This window comes from Ptiloglossa arizonensis, chromosome 12, assembly GCF_051014685.1.
Source record: "Ptiloglossa arizonensis isolate GNS036 chromosome 12, iyPtiAriz1_principal, whole genome shotgun sequence".
In the NCBI taxonomy this organism is placed as follows: domain Eukaryota; kingdom Metazoa; phylum Arthropoda; class Insecta; order Hymenoptera; family Colletidae; genus Ptiloglossa; species Ptiloglossa arizonensis.
Genome location: NC_135059.1, coordinates 7,541,079 through 7,564,586, shown reverse-complemented (window position 1 = coordinate 7,564,586; position 23,508 = coordinate 7,541,079). Strand labels below are relative to the sequence as shown.

The window sequence follows — 23,508 nt, the reverse complement described above, 5'->3', positions numbered from 1 at the left end:
AGTCAGAAGTGCGGTTCGGTAACTCGCGAACAGGTGATTCGCGGGCGAAACCGCTCGCGAGTGTCGCGAGAGTTCCAGATGTAGGACGTAGGATAAGGAAAGAAAATTTGGCGCACGGTAGAGAGGGAGAGAGAAAGAGAGAGAGAGAGAAAGAGAGAAAGAGAGAGGGAGACGGTGGTGTGTCGTCGGACCGAAATCGCGCGAACTGGCACTCGGTTTCCCGTACGAGTCGCGCGTTTCTAAATTCTTATTCCAAGAGAAATCCTCTCTTCCTGTAATAAGGACACGGGACGTATCGCGGCGCGGCATCGACCCGCATAGGCACGGTGAAACACCGGCGAGCGGATAGACGGTCCGAAGACTCGTCGCGAGAAAGTTTTCGGACGTGGAACGAACAACCGGCGTAGAGAAAACTCGACGTGTAAACGTAGCAGCTACCTACCGCTTCGGCCGAAAAGCCTGACGCACCGTACACCGGACCTATCCGCGGCCAAGTAGGTCAGCCGGCGTGCGCGAGAGTGCGAGACCGAATAAAACGAGAAGAAAAAAGAGAGCCCACCGACAGGAGGGAAGGATCGGGACGAGGAGTGGAAAGAATGGCGAGCAGCCGGGGGCATCGGGGTTTCCACGATGCTCGACGTTTTTGCTCGGCATAGGCTCGCGATCCAAAATGGCGGCGATCGGTTGGTATCGTGGCACGTTTCACGACGATAAAGACTGGTCCAGCCACCACCGGCGCTCCTGAGGTGATCCATCGGCGTGTCCTTGGCGTTGGCCTGACCTTGATCGGGAAGAGTAACCGCGGACACGACCGTTCCACCGGCGACGCGCCACGGAAACGAGGATGGCGGAACCCACGGGGTCGAAGGTCCTGGTGACCTTGTCGCTGCTCCTGATGTTCGCAGGTAAGTGCGCGCGAACCTTCCTAATTTCTGTCTACGCTCTGGAGCGTTACGGAATCGATGTAAAAATGAAAAAATTAACGCTAAATGAGTATACAACCAATGGACCAACGAACGAAACAGTGACGAGCGTTCGTACGAACAAGTAATTCGTTAATTTCTCTAAAGGAACGAGTACCTGGTATTTGGTACGAAACAAAGCCATTGTGCCTTTGGACCTTTTCGATCTCTTTTTGAATTAAAGTTACCATTTGACACGAATCGGTGACGAGCGAGAGATCTCGTAGCGTACGAAGCGAATAAAAAGAAAAAGGAAAACAGTTACGATTCTTGTCCGCGATCTTCGGATCGACGAAACGACGAACGAAAGCTTACCGATCCACGAGCTCGCTACGGCCCGGAACTCGGTACACGCGCGTACTCTCCACGGCACCCCTACTTCCGAAACGATTCGAGACGTTCGACGATTCTCGATCGAAGAAAACACCCGCACGTTTCGTCTCGATACGATTCGGCGCGTTTTCACGGCGATTAATTCCCCGCGATACGCGACTCCCGCGATCCACGTTGAGAGGTTCGTAATTAGGAATAAGTGTATCGTTCGAGGCACACTTTCCGAGCCCGTATGTTACCACCGCGTTGCTAACGATCGTCGCGGATTAGACTTTTATGGGAATCTCGACACCGGGATAAAGCCATCCGGCCTCCTGGCAATTGTAATTATACGTAGAACGATGCGGATATTCGAAGAATTAATGCGCGAACCTGTTCGATAGGCCTTTAAACCAGACCCCGCGCGGTCGAAGACTGAAACCGGTATCTTGACCTCTGTCGAAAATTTGCTGTCGTTCGAGCAACGAGTTTGAGAAGATAAAAAGCGACGCGCGCCGGCCGTACGTGCACGAGACTCTCCCCCCATGGTTTCTACCTGCAACGACGAAATATTGCTTCCCCGTCGGCCATTCGTTACTCCGTGGGTATTATTTATTTACGTGCGCGCGAGCACGCAACGACCGATCGAGCCGGTCCGCCGGTGATCGCGCTTGGGACCGATGATAACGGCGCGACGATTTACCATATACTGCGCCGCGGATACGCGCGCACGGTGCGCGGTGCGCGTCCGGTTCCGGACACAGTCGCCGCGCATGCGCCCCGGTGTAAACAACTCAACCGACGGGAATCCCGCGGAATGCAACGCCGCCGGTCGTTTAGCGACCGGCGCGGAAACGCGAGAAAAATGAAAAGTTCGTCGACCGCCCGCCCGGAGGGTTGACGCGCGTATAAATATTTAAAAGCGGTGCAAACCGACTCGGTAATTATTATTCTCGCGCTGCGAAATGGTTCGTACGCGGCGTCTCACCGCGGTGAGCGAGCACGATGTTAATTAAAGATCTTGAAATTACGACGGTGAAACGTGTTGCCGTTCGGGTGAAATTTTCAGACGCGCTCGAAACGAAACGCGTCATAGTCGCGTTTCAGGAACGACGAATGGAGAAAGCCGCGAGCGAGCATGACGCGCGTTCGTGTCCACGGTACCTGTTGCTTCGAGGCGTTTTCGAGCCGAGAGGTCCGCTAGGCGTTCAGGGGAGACGCGAGTGAAACGTTGAAATAGAAGTGATTCTTCTTTTTTTTTTTCTTTCGATCCTTTTACGACGTAAAACTTGGAGGAAACTTTTCCTCGCTTACGCATTCTTTGATACTTCAAGGTACGAAATTTGTTTACAGTGTATCAACTTTTTGCAAAGTAATAAGTGTTGTTCTGCGTGGAGCTTCTTACAGACGGCGTGCAGTCTAGAATTTGTTCATGTCGATCAAGAATAAGAAACCAAACGGAGTTTCTTTCGTTTGGTATTAGTTAATGCGATACATATTAATTTCGTGTAATGTATTATGTATGTACAGAATATTTTGTTCGAAAATAAACAAGATTTTCAATTATCTATACGTTTTCTATATTTCCACCCAATTTATAGGATGCGTTCCTTTTACGAGGAATTTCACCATTTTGGAAATCTTCCACACAGATCTCATCGGTATCTACGAATGCCACTAGAAACTAAATATCGCACATTTGCTCTTCGAGCATTAAAATGATTTCCACCGTAAAATTCTCACCTCTCTGCCGTATTATCGTTCACGTGTGGCCCATTTCTCTGTATCTGTAGATTTCGTTTCAATTCTCTCGCTGTTTGCTTTACCGCTTGGACGCTAACCGTTCACGGTGAAATCTCGATTTCCAAGCGTCGAAATCGAAGCATCGGGTAAATTCATCGAGGATCCTCGACGTACGCGAATCCTCGAGTCACGTGTCTCCTCGAGGTCCTCGAGTCGTCGATCGTACCGATCTTGGTACCGTTCGTTGGGAGTTTCGGTCCCCGTGGTGGTCCCTCGTTTACGCAACGAGAGGAATCTCCGCGCGGAACGTCATCGTTAAAGCGAACGAGCAACGCGGCACGAAGGAACGAACACGTATCCGGCACGTAGTTTCGTCACTCGACTTTCGCCCAGCCGCGTTAGCCGTGAAAGTGTCACGAAATCGCGTCGTACGCGACGGAACGGAAAGTCGATATCGGTTCACCGGACAACATTTCGTCTCCGAAGCAAAGCGGAACTACGCATCGAGTTCTACGTCCAGACCGAGACGAGCATTGCGAACCAGCACCAACGAATCGGTGTGAACGACGTTACGAGCACCAGCAAACGCAACGAGTCGTTCGCAGCGGGAAAGTAAAATCTTTTAGAGAACTATGGTCGATCCTTGCGACGAAAATATCAAAATCCTATACGAACGACTTTTCTCACTTGGACTTGGATTTCTACGAAAATTTGTACGAGAAGGTACAATTTGATGAGAATTGTACCCAAATTGTACATTCAATTTGTACTTAGATCGATTTCTTCCTCTATTCGACGCAAACATTCTAGAGACGTTGTTCGTTAAAAAAGATCGACGTTCACGGTACGTAGGTATGCCTTCGTTGTTACAACGACGCGATTGAACATTTCTCTTTTACACGAGAATCAGCAGAAGAATCATCGACGCGTTTCGCGATGTTTCACTCTTGTTCGAGTAAATGTACTTCTCGTGCTACCGATAGTTACTTCTGTAGGTTTTTTGTTTTCGAGAACTTTCGTTCATTTTATTTTCCATCGTGATGAATTTCCGAGGGCTGCGTTCCGTATTATCGAAGGTCCGGTTTCGTAAGGGACGGTTAAGATGGAGTCCACTGCGGTATGTTTAAGAGTGCAACGCTAAAGTACGTTACACCGATAAAAAGATACGTGTTGAATATTTCTGTACGAAGCATATTTCCTGGAAAAGTTTCACTGAAATACGAATTATATGAAAAGCTATTGTTCGAACGCGTTAGAACTGTCCCATCGTCGTACGTGCGTGAAACAAACCCGACAATCGAGTATTAACTGTATTCGACTCGCTTTGACTGTTACTCGGTCGCTGTTCCCACTCTTGTCCCCAACGTGTACAAAAACGTGAGAGAGAGAGAGAGAGAGAGAGAGAGAGAGAGAGAGAGAGAGAGAGAGAGAGAGAGAGAGAGAGAGAGAGAGAGAGAGAGAGAGAGAGAGAGAGAGAGAGAGAGAGAGAGAGAGAGAGAGAGAGAGAGAGAGCTAAAACTTATCAGTGACAGTCAACGTGTTAACTATAGAAAACTAACGCGACGTTTAACGCGTTAAAACCTCTAATAATTAAATCATTCTCATTCATTCTAAACCCTTGATAAAACTTATCAGTCAATGTGTTAAGTATAGAAAACTAATAATTAAAACATTCTCATCTAATCTAGACCTTTGCCAAAACTTATCAGTCAAAGTGTTAAGTATAGAAAGCTAACGTGACGTTTAACGCGTTAAAACCACTAATAATTAAATCATTCTCGTGTATTCTAAACCTTTGCCAAAAGTTATCAGTCATAGTGTTAAATATAGAAAGCTAACGTGACGTTTAACGCGTTAAAACCACTAATAATTGAATCATTCTCATCCATTCTAAACCCTTGGTAAAACTGATCGGTCAAAGTGTTAAGTATAGAAAACAGTCGTGGCGTTTAACGCGTTAAAAGGTACCACAGGTGTGACGTAGAGCGCGCCTCGAAGGTCGATTCTCGTCGCACCTGTCGAATCTCTCGGTGGAGGCCGAATGTCGCGCGCCTCGACGAAAAGAATAAATATTGGGCTGGAATGGGGTACCGTTACGTCTGCCGTTACCGCCTCGAGAGACGGCACATAGCTCGGTCTACGCTTCCACGGACAAACCCCTTCGACGTTTCTTTCTTCTTGCCTCGTGCACGCACTAGACACACCGACGAACTCGATGGGGTCATACTCGCAACGCTCAGAGAATATTAGAATTCGCGCGTAACCCGGGACTTCCTCGCGTCACTTACGGAAGAGGAGTCACTTGCGTTTAATCTTCCACCGCTGTCATCGGTCGTAAGAAACGGGAAGAGTTTGGAAAAGAACAACGCCACGTGTTAAACTGTACTGTTCACGAGAGGAGCCCCTCGCGCCGTTTAAGAATGGTGTTGGATTCTCTAGACCTAACCCAGACCTAACGTACGTTGTTTAAGAATGGTGTTGGATCCTCTAGACTTTGCCCAGACCTAACGTAAGTTGTTTAATTATGGTGTTAGATCTCCTAGACACAAACCAGATCTAAACCATAAGAGGAGCTCAGGTTTAAGAATGGAGTTAGATCGCCTACACCTAATCCAGGCCTGTCATAGGGCAAGACCTAACCCAGACCTAGCATACGTTGTTTAAGAATGGTGTTGGATCCTCTAGACTTTGCCCAGACCTAACGTAAGTTGTTTAATTATGGTGTTAGATCTCCTAGACACAAACCAGATCTAAACCATAAGAGGAGCTCAGGTTTAAGAATGGAGTTAGATCGCCTACACCTAATCCAGGCTTGTCATAGGGCAAGGAGTTAACGCAGTGCTGTTCAAAACTAGCTCCCTAGACGAAAGAGCTTCTTCTACTGTTCCCATCGATCGAAACATTCAACTGTCTCGCTGTTCTCGGCCAACCACCTGTCGTTGACTCTCACCCGCCGCTCGAGCTCGCGTGACGTTATTTTTTTCTACCTCTTACGATTGATAACAGTGGTGGAAGATTAAACGGCACGAGGGACTCTTCTCGTGGGTTAGGTCTGAATTGGGTCTAGGACTGTTCTTAAATAGAGTGAGGGATTCTTCCCGTAGACAGCACTGAGTTAACGCAAGGAAGTCGCAGATTAGGTCTGAATTAGGCTTGGGTGAAGTCTGGGTTAGGTGTAGAATATCTATTGGGTTGTTCCTAAAGTGATTTCGTTTTTCAAAATGGAGAATATATAATCTAATAGAATGTTTGTACGCTCTAAAAGAATCGTGTTTCATTTTCACCAAAAGAAACGAAACGACCTCCCGAACAAACTCAAATCCATTCTTGAACCTGCGCGAAGAGCTTCTCTTACAAGTTAGGTCTGAGTTGGGTCACTTGTGATCCGTAGCAAATCTTTTCCAACACGTTCTTCGAAACTAACTTTCACACGGAATTTCGTGCAGGTTTATCGTTCACTCGAAACGGATACTAGTTACAAAGAATAATAAAGAAACATCGACGAGGATAAGAACGAGTCCCTTCGATCGCATCGTTCGTTGTTTCCTCAGGATCGTTGCACTCGCGCCCTTTCACGATCAACGCGTTCGTTTCTTCCGGAGGTCAATTTCTCAGCTTGGTACAGTACGTACACCACCTGTATCGAACGCCTATCCGATCGATAACCCGTAGCGATCCCGAAGCGATGATAATTCCCTCGAACAATGACGCGCGCGCGTAGATCCACGGACGATGTCTCGTTAATTGGAAACGTTGGAGCGATTCGAGTCAATGAACAGGGAAAAGACGTCGGCCGTTAATCGTGGTGCACGCGGGACTCCATTCGCGGAATCCGCGACGGCTTGTAAATATTATCGTCGCGGACGCGTATCGCGGCGAACGATCGAAGACTCCACGCTGGAGAACCGGTAATGATTTTTACGGACGCTCAAGACAGAACTATGTTACCCTCGTTACCTCGTGAGCCGCGTGTTTACCGTGAACTTGACGCGATCTCGACGCGAGTCATCTTATTTGGACGAATTCGCCCGTGAAAACGATCGAACGTTCCTCGAGATAAATCGAATGAAAATAGAATTTTCATTTTTTTCACGAATATTTTACAACGTTTCGTTCCTTACAGAGGAGGTGAGAAAAGGGTTCAAGTACTCGTAGTACTCACTGAGAGGAGTAAAAAATGTCAACGAAAGTCCTCGAGTGAAACTTTTCGAGTAAAATCGATTTTTAGTACTCGGTAGTGTGTCTTCTTCGATCATCTGACTTCAATCTTTAGATTTTCTTTTGTAGACACACTTTAAAATTATAGTCTATGATTCGTAGATGCTTCGTTGCGTTGCAGGGAAGTTGCATCGAAAAGTTCTCGCAACGAAGAGGATTTGTGTGAAATTTACATCTGTGAAATAATCTCGTCGACAATCTTGAACATATTTTCAATTCCTTCTCCCTTCGATTCGATTCCCCTATTTTCGTAGAAAGTAAACATCGATTATTCGTCGATAGGATCGACTTTAGAACCTACGTCGCTTAAAATATCTTTACTCCTTTCGACGAGTAATAGAAACTCTTCAACCCTTTTTCTTCGGCGCACTGTATATTCACCGATATTATTTACGATCACCGCGACCTCGTTTTTCATTCCGAACCAATTTTCGAGCCAGTTTCGTAGTTGCGCATCGTTGTGGGAGGAAATTCCGTTTAAAGCGTTTCAAAGAGAACGGAAAATTGCCCTCCTTAAACGACGCGAATCATTTTTTCTCCCAGCAACGAGAAAACGAGGAATAAATGTTTACTTACAATTAGAGCGATTTCGATAACTTCGTAACCAAGCATGCGGATCTTGAATCAATTTCTTTTTCATTCGTCCTTTTCTTTACCAATTTCGTCGCCAATTGATTCGTTCGATGCAAAATCGGATCGATAGAAAAAGTAAACACAAGTGTGCACACAAGATGGACCAGACGCGTACGATCGATTCGTACTTGGTTTCGCAACACGGATTGCACAGAGTGCATCGTAACGTTACAAGATCCGAATCCGTGAAACGCGTGCACGATTTCTCAATTGATCATCGCTGAGTCGGTCGTTACACGGTGGTCCGTAGGTAAATCCCATGGACGAGAGTTCCGACCTACCGAACTATTCGTAACGCTCGAATACGGTTCGAAGTTGGCCAGCGGGAGAGACTGCATTCCGTTCGTTGCGACAGATTCAACCATGCAATTCACCTAGATTCTCACGGCATCCCTATCCGATGCTCTCACGTTAGGAAGGTTATGGTGTTCACGCGAACACCGTTACTCGTTCGCGGCACGCAGGCCTCGCTCGGTAATTATTATCTATACCGAAACATCGTCGTCGAACTCTTCGAAATCGTACGAGAGCGTATCATTGTCGCGCGATCTCGACAACGTTATCCTCCAATTAACCGCATTTTCGAAACGAACGAGTTCCACCCGCGTGGAAAAAATTACTGTACTCGTCAGCGTCTCGTTACACCCGGAACACAAATCCCGATAACGCGTAGCTATCCACGGTGTTGTTGTTCGCGATACCGACAACCGCGTAATTTGTGTACCTAGATTCTCACGTTACCTCCTAGCGACGTCCTCGTCATCCCGGGGCGTAACACGCGCCATGGAAAACGAGTCGGCCGGTTCACCGGTAGGTAATGTCAGCTACAACCGAAACCGTAATCTCGGCCGACGATAATGACGCGTCTCCTGGTACAACAATGCCCCCGAGCATTTCCATAATGCTGGAAGGAAAATTGAATCAACGAGAAGAGCGCGCGTGCACCGAGCAACGGATAACTGTACCTTCGGTGTGCAATTCCCATTTTTCGAACGTTCGAAACAACTTTTTCCTAGGCATTGAAATCACTCGGAAGTAACCCACCCGAGGATTACATCGAGCGAACTTTGCTCTTGTGGCGCAACGAAACATTTCATAGTCCAAGGATCGGAGGTCTGGGTGATCGTCTGTAGGGTAATAGTAGCTGGTAAATGTTGAAGATGAACTATCTCGTGGATTTCACGAAAAATAAATAACGTTATCCGGATCATTGGAAATATAAACGACGAAGTTGTATCGATCGTAGGTGTGTATTCACTCGGAATGAACTCGGTTGTATACCAAAACATAGTCCAAGGATCTATAATCCAGATGATGATTTGTAGTGTAATAGTGCTAAATGTTGAAGCTGGACTATCTCGTCGACTTCACGAATAATAAATAATGTTATCCGGATCGTTGGAAATATAAACGACGAATTTCTATCGATCGTACAGATCGATAATGGACTCACTTGTATACAGAATGATTGAACAGGTATGACGAACGATCACGGAATGACGTTGAACGAATAACGCTCACGGAACGAAACTATTGTAGAAAACGAAATGAACTTCGAAATTGGAATGTCCGATTTATTCAATATTTACACGGGTTTGCTGTGTGTTTCTATTGGTAAATCGGTTCGTCGCAGAAGGTGAACATGGTTGCGCCTGATTGGGTTAATTCTGCGTAGAAGAAGAGGAAACACGGAGTAAGAGTTTTTTCCCTTCTCGATGTTGACCTGGTGGTGTTCTTGGAAAGATTATTGAAAAAAAATTCAAAATTCGACACAAGGTTCCTGATTGCTTCACAGATGTTAATCTCTAAGCAATGCTGCAGATGTAAATGCTTTACAGTCCGAAAACCCTAGATTATTTCTACCCTAGATTATAAAAAGTAATTTCTTTCTATTAAAAATTTATACCGAATCGCTATTCGAAGTACCATTGCTAAGTTGTTCGATAAGTTTCGTCGTTTTTTCCATCGTAAAAAAAATACTACGACGCTTCAACTTTGAACAACTGTAAATCGTTGGGTTGTTCGGAAAGTCGTTTCGTTCTTTTTTTTTGGTGAAAATGAAACACGATTTTTTAGAACGTACAAACGTTTGATTAAATTATATATTCTCCATTTTGGAAAAGAAAATCACCTTCCGTATAACTATTATTTCTACTGTCACAACCATCAACACCAAACGAACAACGTTGTGTTTCTTTAAAAGAAAATCGAACCGTGGAATAAATCGAGCAACTTTTCGGAGCAACAATTCGTGAAATCGAATAGAGCCAAGTGGCTCGAAAGAAGAATTTACAACCGTGCAAATTTCAAGCGTTCTTTCAGCCCTCTGTAACCGAGTGATACGCGTCTCTCACGATAGTCGTGTAAACCACCGATCTCGAAAGACGTTTATTTATTTAATCTCGTACGTCAACGTCTCTCCAACGAGAATCGGAGAGGGAACATCGAGAGCGTGATGCTCGACGAGTAGAACGAAGCAGCGGTTAAGTTAATTGCGATCGCGGACGGGTTGCCGGTTGATAATCGTGTCGTTTCGCGCATGTTCCTAACGAGCAATTAACAATAGATCGTCCACGCGGTTACGATCCCACGGAAATTGAAAATGGTCGCTCCTTTCGTCGAGAAAGAATCTCAGAATTCGGTGCAGGGAACGAGACTCGATCTATCCAACGAATTTCCATTCGCGAGCAAGAAGAAGAACACAACGGACACAGGTGCGCTGGTTGCTCGACCGGTCCGATAAATTAATTATCGACGAACAACCATAACAAACTCAACGAGCCGTTGAAACACCAATTATACAAAAGTTGCACCGCTACGTAGAAGCCGTAACGAGCGAACGAAAACAATTAACTTTTGATTCACCGATAGAATAATCCTTGAAATTTGATCGCCTTGTTTAATAAATTGAACGAGCTACCCCGTTAGACGATTATCCACGTTGTTGAAGAGCCGAGTAGAGGGACTCGAGTAAAACGTTGAAATAAAAACGATTTTCGGCGATCTTCTCGTAACATAAAATACCAACGACACTTTCCCTTGATTTTCCGTATATGTTCCAAGAGACGAATCTTCAAATATTCGAACGTTCGAGTGAAATTTTATTGGGTCGTTCGGAAAGTTGTTTCGTCTCTTTTGGTGAAAATGAAACAGAATTTTTTTTTAGAGTGTACACATACTTTATTCAATTATATATTCTCCATTTTGGAGAACGAAATTATTTCTCTAAGGAGAACAAATTGATATATGTGTGTGGAAAGTGGGGGAAAGTTTCACGGGAGTTTTACGTTGTGAAAAGATGATCGAAAATTATGTTTTGCTTCAACGTTCCGCTCGAGTCTCCACCCTTGACAAACGGGAACGTAAGCCGGCGGTAGACGATGAAAGGTCTGAAAGAAGGAAAAGTCTCGAGGAAAAAATGATAGCATCGTGTGCAGGCACTTTCCATGAAACAATGAACGTGTCTATCGCGAAACACTCCGCTTTCGACGTGTTTTTCGGATACATATTTATCCACGTTGTAGTCAGACCGCCGGACCAACTCACCTGACACGCGATCGAAACGATTAATTATCTCGGTTAGTATTCCAGGTTTCCACGCGATATTCAGGGCACCCGATGGTTATTATCGAGTCGCGATCATCTATAGAACCGGCCGACAATCGTAGTTTCACTCAAATTGCTTCGCGCGTCGCTGAATCCCCGCATGGAAAGCCTTCCATTGTTTCTCCAGCAACGTCTGCCACGGAATTTCAATGCTGGAACTGTACCCGTACGCGACCGTAAAATACACGCGTCTACCTCACCGAGACACGATAAAAGCGATATTTAAGAACGATGGAACGTCGATCGTGCGAACTAATCGGAAGAGATATTGTGTTCGTCGAAGCGCTCCGAAAGGTGTTGAACAATCTTCGAATATGGATGTTGTGTCGTACGAAAGAGTACATTGGTGGTTTCTCGGTGAAAAGACGAAGAATAAATAGTGATGATTTTCCGACAGAAAACGGAGAATAAGTAGTAGTAATTCTCCAAGAAGACAGAGAATGAATAGTGCTAATGTCCCGACAGAAAACAGAGAATGAATAGTAGTGATTTTCTGACAGAAAACGGAGAATAAATAGTGCTAATTTTCCGAAAGAAAACTAATAGAGAGAGAATAAATAGTATTAATTTTCTAACAGAAAACAGAGAAGAAATAGTATTAATTTTCCAACAGTAAACGGAGAATAAATAGTGATGGTTTCTCGGTGTACATCGAAGATTGAATTCGCACGTTCAATTGTAGAAAAAATAGGTAAGATTGTACGCAAGTATGTATATTCGTACGATTAATACGATTAAATGTACCGTACAATGAGGCACGATTCCGTTCCAGATACAGTACGGCACGTTGTCTTGGTTTTTTAGCGGGAATGTAACATTTAAATAGTTGGAGAATACCTGAGCTTGTAATGGAACCACCGAGCACCTTGTTTACGAACAAGTTATCGAGCATCGCGCTATCCGTTTCTCGTGAATCTTAAAATCTGAACGAAGACAACGCGAAATCCTAATTACGCCGTGTTATTCGAACGGAACACATTTTTTGGTGAAAATGAAACACAATTTTTTTAGAGTGTACAAACATTTTATCAAATTCTATATTCTCCATTTTGGAAAACGAAATCACTTTCCGAACAACCCGATAGTTTGCATTCCACTATTTCTCTAAGAGAGACTATCGAAATAAAGAAACTAACGAACAATAATTACAATATTTAAAATTATTCCATTCCTCTATTAACAGAATCTATGGAATCAAAAACTCGACGACTTTGATTCGCAAGGTATTTTAGTAATCTGGCCAGGAAATTTCTTCCCGATTTTTTCCCAAAGAAATTCTAAGACTTTCACGGTATTAATCCATGTTCTTATTAGATTCCTGTCGTTCCGTTTACTCGAAAGGAAAAAATGCTCGTTCGATAGATGAAAACGTGACTAACATTATTCAATTCCCTGCAACTTCCTCGATGCCATCTGTTGCACCGTCCAAAGCTTTCGCGTACTTCCTCGATCTCGAGTAGTCAACAAAAGGCAGAATGAAGGATCTTCGAACGTACACAGATTTTTCCAAACGTACCTTCGTTCCATTGCAATATCCTAACCGCACAACGAACAACATTAACGAAGAATGGAATACCGTATCGTTATAAAAATTCGAAATTCCAAACAACTATCCTCCGTCGAAGCTCTCGCACCTTGAACGACACGTTTTACTCTCGTCTTCGAACGAAACACATCGTTTCAGTCGATTCGCTCGAGAAACGCAAAAACGTTGATTAGTTTTCGAAACAGTGAACACTCGACGATTGAGAGAAGGTTGCACGGTAGCCTCCGTGGCGACCGATTAAAAAATTCAATCTTCGCGATGTCAATGAACTTTTTTCCATCGTCAAGAGGCGGAAGGTGTGACGCGAGGAACGAGAATGCGAGAGGAGAAACAGAGAGAGCGAGAGAGAGAGAGTAGTAGTAGTAATTTCATACGCGTCACGTCCACGGTTGGTCAAACCACTCGATACCGGCCTCGAGAATGTCAACCGTTCGAGTACCGTTTTCCTTGCCGATCGGTCGTGGATCTTCTCGATTTTTTGCTACTCTCGATCGCGACCCTTCCACGGCCATCGACAGCGCAACGTTTCTTTCGGTTTCCGTGATACTCCAACTGAACGCGATTCTAACGACACGTTCACGAAATTTCGATTCTTTCACCGTGTAACCAAACCTCGTCAAACAGACCCTCGCTGTTTCTATTCGCGTTATTTAAAGATACGATACGAATATTCACCTCGAGCATCGTGTTGTACTTTTCTCACGGGATCTCGACAAATCGTTAATATTCGCGTTATTAGAAATCACGATGATCGGATTATTCGAGACTTGTTCGAAGTTTGGTCAAGAATGGACCGATGAACCACGGATGAAAGTATTGTTGTTTGTATCGGACCGTATCTTCGAAGTTGAATCACCGGGGAAAGGTGAATTAATTTACGAGTATTGGTTGTCTATTTTGATAATTGTTTAGGAATATTCTATGCCAAGACACGGTTGATAATTGAGTCATTTTGAAAGGAAGTTTCGAGCGAATTGACCCCTTTGGTGGTTCTAGAATTAAATACACTTTGATTTTTAAAAAATTTATTCTACCGTGTGCACGTGAAGATACACGACTAGAATCGTCAACCATAACTCAGTACACATTCTCGTCTAATATATCGACGTATCGTGTATAGAAGTACGAATGTCTTCAAGTATGACTAATGCGCATACCTACGTTGCGATTGTCTTTGGTCGGTAAGAATATTCGAAGCAATCACGCGTACCGTGTAAACAGGTACACCTTAAATCTGGTTCTAATTTATTCGAAAACCCCTCTCTGAAGCTGATCGGTGCACGCTTTCGATCCAAGCGTAAAAATAAACGAACAAACTCCGCGCGGCGTGGAATCGTGCAAGAGTACCGTTCGAGGCGAAATTGTTTTACGTCCACGTTGAACCGAGCGAGCTCGACGACGTTTTTTCTCACGATAAAGGTCCTATTACCAGATATAATCGCGATGTAATTACCCGTGCCCCACCCCCTGTAGGGCAATTACGCGTTTCTGTGCGCGATCGGACGTGCTCGAACATCGTCGCGCTTATCACGGACGTTTCTCGTGCATAGAAGTTCATATCGTTGCTCGATATTGTCGAAAATGGAGCAACGATCGCGAAACGAACTTATAAATCGTTGTCTAACTGTGTACAGGTGCGCTGGCTATCCAAAACGATCGAACGTCCTCCCGTTCCTCTCACGAAGACATAATTCTCAGTGCCAGCTCGTACACCGGACCGGAAAGGACGTCCAACATGGTTCACCGTGATGGATCGCCGACTTTCCAGAGGACCGTTCCAGCGTTTCAACTGGAAAGCTCGAAGAGCGTCGACAACTTCGATAAAAACGACGCGAGGTTCGAGGACGGGGACATCAGGCACGAGGAAACTATCGACGTATTGACGTCCTCGAAACACGTCGACCATATCGATGGCAACAATATAGAAGTCAAGCCCGGTGAATATTATCGGTAAGTCGATCGGTTCAACTATAGAGAAGTTCTATAGAGAAGTATAGACAGCGTCCTGTGTATTCTAAATTTCACTGTGCCTCGATTGGATCGCCATCTATGATAATCTCCTGATAATGGAAGCGATTGTTCCCCGGATAACTGAACGATTGTTCCCTGGGTAACTGAAACGAATATGCCACGGATAACTGAACGATTGTTCCCTGGGTAACTGAAACGATTATGCCATGGATAAGGGAAAAGATTGTTCCCCGGATAACTGAAACGATTATGCCCCGAATAAGGGAAAAGATTGTTCCCCGGATAACTGAAACGATTATGCCACGGATAACCGAATAATTGTTCCCTAGATAACTGAAACGATTATGCCCCGAATAACCGAAAAGATTGTCCCCCGGATATCTGAAACGATTATTCCCTAGATAACCGAAACGATTATGCCCCTTACAACCGAAACGATCGTTCCTCGTATATAGTAATCGAATACGCGTGATCCGAAATGAAAAATTCGATTCTCGAAACGAAAACTCGACCGTCCCCGGATATCTGCAACATCTCGGAATCGATATCGTTTCAACGATCCGATTACCCAGAGCGTTGAAAAATAAACTCTCCTTGAAACTAACTCTATCTTCTTCTCTTTTTCACGATCCGGCCCGATACGTACGACCGACAACAACGATGATCGTTCACCCATGAACAGCATCACGCCCACAACAAGCGAATCCTTGTCGGGGGAAGGACAAGGGGCTCCGCAGGGACCAAAACTCTTGACGGAGCCCCATCAGCTGGTTGGAGTGTCGCACCAACGGCCACAGTACCTGCAGGCAATCGATCAACAAAGACGCGCGCGTCAAGAGACACCGAGGATCTATAGCGAACACGCGCCGCCGCCAATTCTCCAGACAGCCTCGCCGGGACAACGACAAGCGAATCCCGATATACAGGACATCATCACAGGTATCGTGAAGCTGTTGAACGGGAACGTGAACGTTGCCGCGAACACGGTCAGGCCTCTGAGACCGATCCAAGCCACCAGGTAGATTCATACACGATTGTCATTCGCGTGTTTCTCGCGATCGCTTCGTTTCGACTACCAGATCGCGAAATTGTTTCGTAGGATCAACAACCGTGGTCCACCGAGGATATCCGACGTTCCACCGTTACCACCGGATTTCGACACACCTGGAATGAACCCACCACCGCCACCGGATCATCCATACCCGTTCGAGAAACCACCAGCACCCGATAGACCGGTGGTCAATCAGCTACCACCGGAACGACCGATAAGACCTTTCGTGAACGGGGTACCCCTACCGGAGCAAATTGTCCCGCAAGGGAATCGTCCCTGGACTTGGAATCGTCCTGGTAACTATCAATGTGTTTCAACACGCTGTTCTAGATATGTTTCCATCTTCTTCTTATCTTCGAATCGTTCCTGAGTTTCATCGAACGCGTTTGTCTTATCGGGTTATTCGGAAAGTGATTTCGTTTTCCAAAATGGAGAGTATATAATTTAATAAAATGTTTGTATTGTGTTTCATTTTCACTATAAAGAAACGAAACGACTTTCCGAACGAACCGATAGTTTTTATTTGCTCTACGATACGAATAAGTAAATTCAATTGGTATTTAAGGTAACGGTAGTTGTATCGGGTTGTTCCTCGAGTGATTTCGTTTTCCAAAATGGAGAAGAAGAGTGTTTCATTTTCACCAAAAAAAAAAAAAAAAAAACGAAATGTCTTTCCGAATAACCCAATAGAAAGAAACAAAAAGTATTCGTAATGATTCAACGAGTGGTTGTAAATAAAATAAAATGAAAAATCGGTCACGTATCTGTTTTCGTTATTCAGGAGGCAACAGACGACCAATTCCACCGTACAAACCGCTACCACCGTCCCTGGACTCGACTTTCCATCGAGAGAAGGAACAAGAGGACAAGCATCAAGATAAAGTTCACTTCGATTCGCCCAACGAATCATCGACCAAACAGGAGGAGAACGATCAGAACGAAACTACCACGAACGGTATGGAACACTCGACCAAAGCTCACGACGAGGAGGTTCGTCAGAAAGAAAGAAACGATACGAGAATCGTGGAGAAACCGATCGGTGAGAATACAACGAAGAAATCGGACACCGAGAACCCAGTCAAGAAAGAGAACAAGCATCAATCACCGGCCAAGGAGAACCAACCGAGCAACGAGAGTACAACGACCACGGTTCGACCGGAAGCTAATCATTCGAACCGGGTAAACGACACGAAACACGATGACTCTCCGAAACCTGTGATACCGTTGGAGATCAAACCGACGAAATCTTCGAAGATCAGCGACACAATGACCAAAACATCAACGAAATCTTATACCACGTCCACGCTGAGCGTCGAGACCAGTTCCTCGGTTCACACGATTCAACCCACCGCGACAACAACCACCACGATCGCCACGAACGACGATACGTACAATCCGGGTCCCGGTGGATCGATCACCGTTGTGGCTCTAGAGCCAAGCAAATCGTCCGATACCGAAAACACGAGCACCGCAACGAGCGTTCCAACCGATAATTTACCATCGAGTTTCACGAGGAGCCCCAGCACCGTGGAGAAAACTACGATCCATACACCCGTTTCCAACACGTTCGCGAAGAATCCAGGTAAGACGGCTCGAAAGTGAACCGCTTCCATTCGGTACGTTAACGATATATGCATTCAGTCTATAATGAATTCCTCCCCGTGGCCTCCTCTTAACAACAAGTACGCTTAATTAGCTTCCTTTGTACACCCTGGCAGCGGTTATGCTCAATTAATTTCCTTTGTAGCCCCCACGGATCGCTATGCTTACCGACCCCGACCTGGTATCGTCCTCGACGATACCTTGGATTACACAGGATCCCAGGGACTGGCTACCCAACGACCGTACGCACCACCGAGGCATCCACCTCTCGGTGATATTTTTGATGTCACGGTCTCGGCTATCCAAGGCCCCGGTGGCGGCGGCGGAGGCTCTGGTAAACATTAACACGCGTTCAATCGCGCAGACACATCGTGCACGAACTGTTCTGCATTCAGTTTTCCCTTTGATCAGCGGAAGGTGTCCGGGTGCCGATAAACGCCGGCAGCGCGGACGTGATTCTAACGTCGGCGGTCGAGGGCCAAGGATTCGTCAGCATCGACGGGAAAAGGACGTATCTGAATCTGTTCGAGAACACGGATCGAACCTCCACGCACGTGCAACCCCAACCTCAACCGACAAGGACCCAACCGCCCGCTGTCGTCGGCACGGGGTCTGTGTTTCGCGGAACGTTTACGATGATATTATTTTCGGTTGCTCGGAGAGTCGTTTCGTTTTTCAACATTGAGAATATATATAGTTTAATCAAATGTTTGTACGCTTTGAAAAAATTTCATTTTTACCAAAAAAAGAAAAAACGAAATGACTTTCCGAACAACACAATAGAATTTGGTCAACAAGTGATTATACTAGAATATTAGTTCTACCGTGATACCAACAGGTTGTCTAGTCAATAGAAAAGCACAAGAGTGCAAATTGCAAAACTGCAACTGCTCCTAATTTATTGGGTTGTTGGAAACACTGAACGTTATCTACACGTGCAAGATGATCGAGTTCAGATTCGTGAGGACTAATTTCGTGTTTGTTTCGCGCAGATTCGCGGTTCCTCAACCCGATCCCCCAGCCGCGAGTCCAAGACCCATCGCACCGATTCGGAGGCCAACGTTCCACAGAAGACCCACTCAACCTCCCGTTAGAATCGACACTTGCATCGTGGGCGACACGAGCACTTGCGACATCAGTCAACACGAGGCGTGCGCCACCGTACAAGGGGTGTCCGCTTGTCATTGCAAACCGGGATACGCCAGGCTGCAACACTCCTTGCCGTGCAAAAGTTCGTAGACAGGTCATTCGGCGCGAATCGATCACCTTTTTTAATCCGGGCCAACAATTTTTACGAAATGGAAATACATGGAACGCGGTGTAATAATTGAGACGAGTCATCGTTTCATTGATTTCGAATTTGAAATATTCGTTTCTGTATAATTAAACTCTTGGAATGACCCCTGCTCGCAAACATTTGATTTCTGCGCGTACTTGAATCGATGATAACCTAATCCCCGTATTTCTATCGGTAGAAATAATCAGTATCGTGGTGTCTATGAGAGTGGACAAGATCTACGACAGGAAAGTCGTATGGGACACAGGTTTCATCGACAGGGACTCCGAATCCTATCAGACATTGGCCTACGAAGCGAATCGAGCTGTAAGTTGAACCGATCTAAAGTCTCTATAGACGCCGATGCATGTGTCGATGCAAATGATGAATTTAAGTAAACTAGCAGCGAGTCTACGGACACTAATGTTGTGCATAAACTCATCGCTTGCAACGATACCTGCATCATCGATGCACTCGATGCGTTACGACCATTCGCGTTGCTTAGATCGAATCCGCCATGTCAATGACGCCGTTCTCGGACGAGTACATGGGTTCGTCGATAAACGGTGTCTACCAGGGGGATGTGAGCCAAGGTCAAGGGGGTGTCTTCGTCAACGCAACGTTGAAACTCACTTACGAACCGAGAACAATTAGACCGAGCTTAGCAGGGGAACTACAGAGACATCTGCTCGGTGTTATTCACAGGAGGAGCAACAATATAGGGAATAGCGCCCTGTACGTCGACAGTCCACCTGGATCTATATCGAACTTGCAAGGTCAGACTCGTAACAATGAAAAAAGAAAAATAATAACGATAAAGAGATTTAACTCGTTCGCTTGTACAAAGAAATAATATATTAAGTAAATATTTTGTATTTTTAGATTTGGACGAGTGTGCATCGTCGGAACTGAACGACTGCCACTCGTTGGCGACTTGCGTGAACAATTGGGGCGGGTTCACCTGCGCTTGCAATCCAGGATTGAAAGATCCTCACAAGGACGACACGAACGAGTCGGGCAGAGTCTGCATTTCGTGTCCCTCGACGTATTGCAACAATCGAGGAACGTGTTCCTATCAGGGCGACCACATGCAGTGCGCGTTAGTAAACCGTGAATTGTTTGTTGATAAAAAAAAGCGAAAGGAAGTTCTGGAACACTTCTGTAAACGAGTGTTTGTTTCGCAGGTGTACCGGTAATTATTACGGTGCGCAATGCGAGGTCGACGGCGAGGTCTTGGGCGTAGCGATAGGGGCGTCGGTAGCAGCTTTAATAATTATAGTTTTGACGCTCGTGTGCCTGGTCATGTGGAGGTAAATATAATTTTTTTGGAACTTCTACCTTGCTTCGAGCGGGCAGCTCGTTAACCACGATCTCGTCGCGATAAATGTGAAAAATTACTGGGAGGGTCTCCTTTCACATCAGTCCAGCGATTAATGTGATACTGTCACATTAATGCTCGTCAGTTCGCTACGATGTAACATTAGTCGATGAGATTTGTGAACGTAGTATTTGTGAAAATACTATCAATGCGAAGCAACTTTTTCTTTTTTTTTTTATTACTGGTTGAGCCTGGACCACCGACGAAATACCAACAGAGGTTTCACGGGTGGTCCTTTGTAAACGCGAACTTCGATACCAAGAGTTTCACATTTATCGAGTAAATACTGTACTTTGTGTCGTAGTCGTAGGTGGTCACGCGAGCAGAAATCCGTTGGCTCGCCGGTATACGGGTACATTCAGGGTGGTATCCCCGGTACACTCCCAGGAACTTTAGCGAGGGTCGGCTCCGTGGGTACTCTGGCTTCCGTAAAGCAAGGACCACCGACCAACTTGCCACCCTACATGTGGGCACACTTTGCCGACCACATGGCAACAGCCAACGTATACGCGGTAGGTAGAAACTTTGACAGCGTTAACCTTGCGCTCGAGCAACTCGTGTACTCGAAGGTTACCACAGCTCGGTGCATCCTTCTGTCTTTTAATGGATTTGTCGATAAAGTGTATAAAAAAAAGGGAGAGACCCTTTATCGCATGATTCAAGGGGAACGGGTTACGCCATGTTCTGGTTAAATCGACAAGTTCGTTGTTGATACGTACAATATCCGAGTGTCGAGTACTACTTACGATCAAGTATCACTTTTCGTAAAATTTTCATAGAATCTCATACTTTGTCCCATTTTCTACATTTTCGTTCAACAATTTTCAACCAAAGAGCGTATGTTAATTCGTCGTTCGACTTTAGACGGAGCCCATGGGCCCGACCCGGCCAAGTTCGGCCGTATTCGGTTATCCACCCATCAACGTCCACGGAACCTTACCACCGGTGCCTCTGCCAAGACTTCAAGCTCCACCAAGACCGAGGCAAAGACACCAACCAGACCCGGACAGCTCGGATTCTGAGCTTCAGGATAAGGACAGGGCCGACTTGATCCCGCATAGTAGCGGTTTCCACGTTCCAAGACCGAAGTCCAGATCATCCTTAGCGGTAGGTGTCGCTCGAACGAACTTCTTTCGAGATTGAATATCAGGGTGATCCTCGATAATAGTAGTCGAACTTTTCGATAAGTCTCGAGTCTTGATGTATTTCAGATTGAATTTGAAGATTTAAAAGAAATTATTTTTGGAAGATCCACGACCGAAAATACTGCAGCTCCTATCTCATCTCTGTTAGTATTGAATTAGATTTATACGTACAGTGTATATGTCACGTGTGACCCTAGGAGAAATATTCTTACAATTAGAACAACATCTATTGCGTCGAGCCACACTCGACAAAGGACCGAAATAGGTCAACGTTCAATTTTCGGTTTCCATTCTCGGTATCGAAATATCTTACAAACTCGTGATGTTCCTCTCTGTTGCAGAATCAAAGCGGAATCTACAATGACGTGGAGTACGACCAGGGCGACGTGCACCATTTATCGAAAAACAATATTCCGATGTCTACTTACAGACCGTACTATCGAACGTGAGGGTTCGGGAAGTCTAGTTTAGTTGCGTTTCAACAAAAAGAGACAATCATCGAGAAACTGTGTCTCGTATCAATTTGCTCGAACGAAACGAAAGGAAGTGGAAAGAGAGAAAAAAAAAGAAAAGAATCGTTGTACGTTTTCAGAGCGTGCACGCTTCTCCGCGCCACAATTTTCCAGAAAATTGATTGCGTCGTGTTCGTTGTTGTTCTCGTCGACACAAGTCAATGACAGCATTACTTAAATTCTAGTTACTTATTCGTTATTATATAGATATTTATTATCCTAGTACTACCCTCGAGATAACGTATCTTTTAAAAACCCCTGTCCTTTGAGAAGAAAACAAAAAGAAGAAATAATAAAGAAAAACAGGGCAACAATACGCACGTTCGGCGCAGCGCGTGCAATCGCGCTCGTCGGGGGTGTTGAATTATCGTAATTAACCATGTAACGTCTGTAATTGTACATTATATATATTTTTGCAAATTGAATACAATATACATTTGAAAATTCATGCGCGTAATCGCTTCTCTCGTAACACACCGATGCCCAAGGTACGATTATCTCTCAACAGCGTTCGATCCGGATCAAACGGTTACACACGCCGGAATACTGTGCGCATAATGAGCAAAAAACGTTAAACCACTTGCGTGTACGAGTATAACTTCAACAAACACCGAGTATCTCCGTACGTATTATACGGATTGATAGAAAGTCGATCGTGCGGGAACAAGAACCGGATATAAACTTAGCTCAACGATCGATGGACGATATTCGTCGAATCGTGATCTCGTCGATCGTAGAACGTGTCCAAGGTGGAAACGAAATCATGCACACGCTCGAGGGGAGGAAGGTTCAACTTCGATTACCATTACGAGGTATTTCGTTTGATTTTGTCGACACGGTGGCTCCTGCATATTTCCTCGCCGGTGACAGAGGATGACAACTGGCAGAAAACTCCGCAACGTCGTCAAACTTTCCTTCACACGAACCTCTGAACCTTCCGAAATTTCAGAACAATCCTGAGCAGCTTGGATTCGAGGACAAGAACGGCTAATCTAAGATTTCCACAGGACGGTGTGGATTATGTTTTAGCGTGTCCAGTATTGCTCTAAGATTTCGTTTGTTCGGCTACATTTGCCCAAAGGATAAGTTTGACGACTTATCAGAGTTTCCTTCCGGCCAGTTCCCCATGGCTACTCGATTGCAACCCTTTTGGGTCGAACGTACCTTCCACAACTACCAGTCTATAACGCCTGCAATTAGCTATTGAGTAAGATCAGGCTGGCTTTGTAAATAGTAGTTAAGTAACCTTTGTAAATAGCTAGTTGTAAGTTAGTAAGTAAACCGTGGCCGAGTTAGGTAAGATAGTTTAGGTAACGTTGGTAAAGGGATGGTATACACCTCGGTGTAAGGGGGTGTATACGCCTCTGGTGTGCAAGCAGATAAACTATCTAGCATGGTTTACGATAAAAGCTATTTTTGAGGAAATATATTGCGTTAAACTTTCACCCAGGCGTGGTCGTGCAACTTTCTCAGCGCTACATCAATAGTTAATTTCAGACGTCACGAACCGAGGATTCTGGAGGGCACGCGCGGCCCAAAAGGGTTGCAATCGG

The 23,508-nt window shown here is 45.2% G+C and overlaps 1 protein-coding gene across 1 annotated transcript; it reads left to right on the top strand.

Annotated features, from left to right (window-relative positions):
• The first annotated feature begins 517 nt into the window (after positions 1-517).
• On the top strand, positions 518-22,397 carry Pwn (calcium-binding EGF-like domain-containing protein pawn). The gene is made up of 15 exons (XM_076324313.1): positions 518-905; positions 14,655-14,970; positions 15,674-16,009; positions 16,091-16,338; positions 16,824-17,624; positions 17,790-17,978; positions 18,056-18,254; positions 18,637-18,875; positions 19,120-19,247; positions 19,426-19,696; positions 19,803-20,019; positions 20,105-20,230; positions 20,603-20,810; positions 21,163-21,405; positions 21,785-22,397. Exons 1-15 carry the CDS (start codon positions 845-847, stop codon positions 21,890-21,892), a joined length of 3,690 nt encoding a protein of 1,229 aa, XP_076180428.1. The 5' UTR covers positions 518-844; the 3' UTR covers positions 21,893-22,397.
• Positions 22,398-23,508: the final 1,111 nt, after the last annotated feature.